The sequence below is a fragment of the Pelobates fuscus genome, chromosome 2 (genome assembly GCF_036172605.1).
Source record: "Pelobates fuscus isolate aPelFus1 chromosome 2, aPelFus1.pri, whole genome shotgun sequence".
NCBI lineage: Eukaryota > Metazoa > Chordata > Amphibia > Anura > Pelobatidae > Pelobates > Pelobates fuscus.
In genome coordinates this window covers 13,095,058-13,101,581 of record NC_086318.1, presented here as the reverse complement: position 1 = coordinate 13,101,581, position 6,524 = coordinate 13,095,058, and the positions used below count along the sequence as shown (strand labels likewise).

Here is a 6,524-nt window from a genome sequence, read left to right as displayed (position 1 = left end):
TCACAATCCCTCCCCTCTGGCCTGGAGATAATTGAGGAAGGAATCTAATTATCTCCAAGGACTGAGGCAAAACTCCATTACCCACATGGCAGACAAAAAGACTGAAGCCCATGGATCAGCGCAGTCAGGGGAATGGGCCTTGACAGAGCCAAGGAGTAGGCAGGTGGAGCTATAGATTCGGGGGTGGGGTTTAGGGTGGAGCATGCTAAAGGGTGTGGAAAAGTGCGAGTATATTAAGCAGCCATTTTAGCAAACGGCCATTTTAATTCAGAATCCGCACTTACCCGTTAATTGTCCCTCCCACCCTCCCTAGGTTTTTTTAGCAGGTCCCGTTTTGTCACAGCGGCGGGATAGGGCTAGGGTAATTGGGATGGAAGTGGATTAGCAAGTGGCTAGGCTAAGCTTAAGTTGAATTAGGCCAGAGTTGGAAGTGGTCTGTTGGTTCGAGCTCATCGGTGGCTCCGAACCTGGTGGTGTAGGGGTGTCTCGGTACACCCCTACAGTTAATAAAGTTATAATTATGGGGCCTCTTTGGTAGGCCGTGTGTTATATTTATGTGTTATTTATATTGTTATATATTGTTTATGGTATGGGGTCATTGTCTGGGTTAATGCTGTACGGATGGGGGTGGGGGTAAATTAATTTATTTGGCAATGACCCCAATTTGTTATCTTGTTTATTGAAAAATTTAAATAAAGCTGTGGACTTTTATTTTCCAACAGAAAATTGGTGTCTGTGTTTATTGGTGGGTTATGGGGAAGAAAATGCCACAAGCCGAATAATGACTGTGCGCATGTCAAGTAAAATACATAAAATACTTTAAAATACAGAAAGTTACTTTTTATCCATAACACACAGACATTTCACTTATCCCCAGATAGCTGGGATCTGAGCGCACAAAACTACCGAATAGCGCGCAGATCCTATTCACACAGTACAATTGCCATGGAGCTAAAGTCTTTCCCATAGTCTTTCATTATATGAATAGGCTCCATGGTATAGCTATCTGGGGTATCACCGCTCACACAGGGCCATAATCACTGGGCAGGAGGCTAGCAACCAGGCTTCTCCAGTTCGCAGTGGCGAGGTTGGTTCAGCCACAGGGAGAGAAAGCTGTTCACAGTTTAATTGATACACTTTCCTGAAGAAGTGAGTTTGCAAAGATTTTCTGAAGGAGTGGAGGCTGGGTAAAAGTCTTACAGAGAGGGGAATGGTGTTCCATGGGAATGGTGCAGCATTGCTGAGCATCAGAGGTGGGAGTACAAACAGAGGATAGATGTGGATTTCCGGCAGAGCGTAGGGGCCTAGACGGGACATATTTGTGCATTAGTGAGGATAAATAGGTCGGAGCAGCATTGTGTAGAGATTTGTAAGCAAGGACCAGGATCAAGTAAAAGGAAAAAAAAACAGTATATTGAGATTTGTACAGTCAGTTATGTATCCTTCCACTGTGTGAAATCAGACATAAAATGATTGTTGGGGAGAACATTTATAACATATTAACTATTTTAATATTAATGTTATTATTGAAATGTAATGTTCTTTCTTCCCAGAAATTGTTTGTACTTGACTATGGTAGAAAGGGGTTTTTAAGTAGGGCAATTTCAACAAGGTCATTAAAGGGATCCTACAGTGTTAGGAATATAAACCTGTAATGCGATAGGGTTCACCATACCTCCGTTCACTATAAAATAAATTAAACAAGAATTTTACTCACTTTTTTTCCAGTGCTGCGTGCCTTTGAGCCCCCCACAGTATGGCCTCCTCCGATGATCGTTTTGATATGAAAGTATCGTATTAAATTATTTCCTATAGCTTCAGCATTATGTGGCTGAGCAGGACAGCTGAAACACCTCTTGTGTCTGCCTGGAAGACAACCACTACAGGAGTGTTTAACCTTGCATTGAAGACATTGCAGAGTTAAAATGATTCCACCGCTCTGCCCAAACCACATAATTGAGATTAAGTAGTCTGGATTCTTACATTAGTGGCCCATTAAATTGTAAGAATTATTAAATAGTAAATACGTTTATAACAATGCCCTATTGATCTACAGAGAGGGTTCGCTACCAGACGTATGAAAAGTATTTTTCTCCTTCGTTTATTGTTCTTCTTCTGTTCTGTTAGTCTGATAGTGTCCTACAGTAAAGGTACCTTCAATGTACAAGGGACCAAAATCACTTGAGGAACCTCTGGATCTAGTGGAATACACCAGGTAGTTGGTGATGATTAGCATCCTCATCCTAAGTGAGACCAGCTCCAACAGGAAAATAATTGAATAACTTTCAGGATTTTAAAACCTTTATTCCTTTGCTGAAATGTTTTATATTTTAAATAGGTTTTTAGATTTTAATGAATGTTACTATGAATATGATCTAGAAAGAGAAAATAATCTAGGCATCAGATATTAGACTAGTGTACTGTGAGAAAATTCAGCTTGGCCAAAAATAGTTCCCAAAATGGAACACTTTTTGGGATGCCCATATTTTAGCCAAATGTCAGGAGAATACGAGAGTACGAGGAGAATTCCAGAAACAAGATTCCATTTTAGAAACTATATTATGGGCCAATCAATGTACTATCAATCATCTTTATTCCTATCAATGACAATGAAATGAGCATGTTCAGCATTGGACAGTTTTGTTGGTCTGTGACTTGGGTACATTTTGTCTCAGAATTCCAGAGTTAGGCTGATCACCAGCTCAGCCCGAAACGAATCTCCACGTCTATCAAATATATCTAAAGAAAGAATACAGAATAAAGAACTCCATCACGATAGGGTGTACGGTAACTGTCAGGAGAGACAGTGACCACCTAGGAATTCCTAGTCTACTCAGAGGATGTATCTTCACCATGAGGAGTTGAGAAAAGGGCAAATCAGTTAAGAGACAGGATGGAGTGCAGGTGGACTGAATGTGGATGTTAAAGAAGTGTAACACCCTCCTTTGTAACACGTTTGCAGCGGGAGAACATTGGGTTAATTATCACATTGGTCACCAATGTAAAGAAAGCATATACATTTTCCATTCAATATTAACAAATAAATAGTAAAAATTAGAATTGTAATGTTTGAAAATGTCTTTCTGTAGCTCATGGTGATTCCTTGTAAATAATCTACAATTAAAACATAAAAGTATGAATCGCAGTACGGTGACAGAATTCATTCTTCTCGGACTGTCCAGTGACCCCAGTATACAAGTTATATTATTTATCATCTTTCTGGTCGCCTACGTGGCCTCGCTGGCTGCTAATGGTCTTCTTATCCTGGCTGTGAGCTTCGACCATCATCTGCATAATCCTATGTATTTCTTCCTCATTAATCTGTCAATCATTAATATTGGCGTTCCTTCAGTCATTGTTCCAAAGATGCTTGTCAATTTAATGTGCGAGGAAAATAGCATATCGTATGCAAGCTGCTCAACCCAGATATTTTTTTATATTCTTCTAGGATCAAGTGAATACATCCTCCTGGTGTTCATGGCATACGATCGATTCATCGCAATCTGTAAACCCCTGCGCTACCACATGGTAATGAGTACATCAACCTGTACAAGGATGATCACAATTACATGGACTGTGAGCTGTGCTTTGTCATCAGTTCAGACCTTCTTTTTATGTAGCTTAACATTTTGTGGACCTAATGTAATTAACCATTTCTTTTGTGTATTTCCTTCACTAATGCTCTTATCATGCAGCGATACCTCTGCACTTGACGTCATGACATTGGGTGGGAGTGTCATTGTACTGTTGGTTCCTCTTATTCTCATCTTGTTCTCTTACTGTAGAATTATCGTTTTAGTAATGAGAATCCAGTCTGGACGATACAAAGCTTTTTCCACTTGTATTTCACACCTGATTGTAGTAGCAATGTTCTATGGAATAACGTTGGTTATGTTCTTGAGATCAAAGGTCTCTGTAGATGAAAACAGAGACAAAATATTATCAGTATTTCATATTGTAGTGACACCTTTGTCAAATCCTTTAATCTATAGCGTGAGAAATAAAGATGTTCTCAGAGCTATGAGACAGTTAGAAAAATTGCTGTAACGCTTCTCTTAAAGACGGGCTCATGAAGCAGATTAAAGATCTATTCTATTAGAAAGTAACTTATGGTGTCCGACTACCAGTGATAAAACATGTTGTTGAATGTGATATAGTTTATTGCTTTGTTTCCCCATGGAAATATTATGAGAAATGAGTAAGTCCTCGTCTCTCCAAAGATGGAAAGATTCCTGTAAAACCGCTCATAAGGACGACTCCAAGGTTAGGGAGTTTAATCTGCTAGTCGAAAGTCACACGTTTTCTCTTTTCCCAAAACAAATAGTTTTTCAATAATGTAAAAAAATAAAATGATGACTTTCAGGGAAAAATAATGCAAGCTACTCTGTCCAGGGAGCTGAAGTGTCATTTATATGTCCTTACATCATCCTGATGGGTTTATTTCTAGATAATCACACAATGCAGCAACTTGGGAAACTCACTAGAATTAAAGGACAGACTGCTCCAATGACCAAAACTGAATTACTTTGATAATTATAATTATTACTAAGGAATGCAGAAAAAGCAGAACAGGATAAAGGCAATTATTCCTGGGTATAAGTTTGTATGTACCTATTTACAATGATATACCAATTAACTAGTTAACAACATTAGGATGTGTCCGTACATCCTAACCATACTGGGCTTTAATGCTAGGGGTATCAATGGAAACCTGGGGCTCCCTTGTGTTAGGTGAGGCCATTTTTAGTGACTGACCTATGAGCTGGATGTAGCACTCAGCCATGCATAGAGCCCTTTAAATCCATTCAGAATACCACAGCTTAGTGATCAAGCTCAGCTGCAGTGTTTCTGAGCTGCTCAATGCTAAAGGGACACCCCCAGGGTTTAAACAGACACTGATAGGGTCTCCCTGAAAAATCCCCAGCGGATTGTGATTGGTGCTGGGCTTCTTAAACCAACATTTCAACCCCATAAGGACCAAACTTCTGGAATAAAAGGGAATCATGACATGTCACACATGTCATGTGTCCTTAAGGGGTTAAATAATGAAAATACCAGTATATTTGCTGTATGATTGCCACACTAATGTACAAATAGGGGTGACAAAAATATGAGAAAAGTGAAACAAAAAGACCCAAAACGTGAAATAAAACACACAAAAATAAGAGAAAATATGAGCAATAAATAGATGTAAATTATTGGGGACAGATAGGTATAGAAACTCCAAAGAGTTTGGGGAAGGACAAGTAACCATGGCTGATGCCCCCGTACCCCTACCAATACAGAGATACATACATCAGATCATATCATTTTATACAGGGAAAATTTACACAACACTATATTCTGCATGAATACATAACAAACACTATCACTATGGGTATATTCTATAAACAGCCAATTGTTGCAAACTGAAAATAGACTTTAAATATCAGATCAAAATGGCAGAACTAGAAAATGTCTTTTGTTTTAGTTCTGCTATTTTGTCCTAATTATTTATTAATTGCAAACAAAATGAAGATTACATAAGAGTGGGAAAAATGAAAGTCAAAATCACCTAAAACAACATTTGTGTTCGGAAATATAATAGCCGTATCTATATACTGGTGGTGACAAGGCAGTTGTGGTGTGCCTAAACCGACGCACAGGTAAATAAAAAAGGGCCCACCAAGGTGAAGAATAAAATTAAATAATTGATTAACAAAATAAATAAAATAAGGGGGTGAGGTGGGTGGGATGACCTGAGACGGAAGAGATGGGATAGGGCTTATATAGGTCAAACTACAGGCCTCTGGCCTTAAAACTTGTGGTCAGAAACATAATAGCCATATGTATATACCGGTGGTGATATGTCGGTATGTGGTATGCCCAAATAGACGCATGGGTATGCCTATAGATAAAAGAGGGCAAAACATGTTGCAAAGAAAACACACTTTGTTACAACAAATTACAATGCTAAACTTTTAAAAGCTTCCCTAAGCTCTTTCTCTGGTTGGGGGATATAATGGTTATAGACTGAGGATTTGCAGAGCTGAGGAGACCAGAGCTGAGGAGAGGCTCGCCCTCGGGGTTTTAGTCCCTCAGGGGAGAGGTCCCTGCGGCAACAGGCGAGACCTTACCCGGCAGCGAGAGGAGTGGACGGCCGCCACACCACTAACCTGCCCACTGGAGCCCGTCGAACAGGGATTCCATCTGCGGACCCGGTCCTGATTCCCCCCCCCTCTGGACCATGTGGTGTGATCCCGGTCCTCACCCTAAGGGCCTGATCGGGATACAATGGACGACACCACTGCACACAAAATGGCGACCACCATGTGCGCAAGAGACCTGAGCCTCGACTACAGCAGGCCACAAGGACTAAGCAGGGTGCCGAGCAGGGTGCCCCAGCATGAAGCTGAACATCCCACTTACCACACTTCCAGCCTGCTCCCAAGCGACCACAAGCAGCAAACACTAAGCCTCCCACCACGGCTCTCGGGGGACCAAGCAATCCGCAAAGCAGCCGCAGCCTACGAGAACCCTCACCG

The 6,524-nt window shown here is 40.6% G+C and overlaps 1 protein-coding gene across 1 annotated transcript; it reads left to right on the top strand.

Moving 5' to 3' along the window:
- Positions 1-3,135: 3,135 nt before the first annotated feature.
- LOC134586081 (olfactory receptor 10A7-like) lies at positions 3,136-4,047 on the top strand. The gene has a single exon (XM_063441591.1). The coding sequence runs from the start codon at positions 3,136-3,138 to the stop codon at positions 4,045-4,047; it is 912 nt and encodes a 303-aa protein (XP_063297661.1).
- Positions 4,048-6,524: the final 2,477 nt, after the last annotated feature.

What these genes read in the sequence shown, in the direction of transcription:
- LOC134586081 (XM_063441591.1), top strand. Translation starts at nt 3,136, where the DNA reads ATGAATCGCAGTACGGTGACAGAATTCATTCTTCTCGGACTGTCCAGT.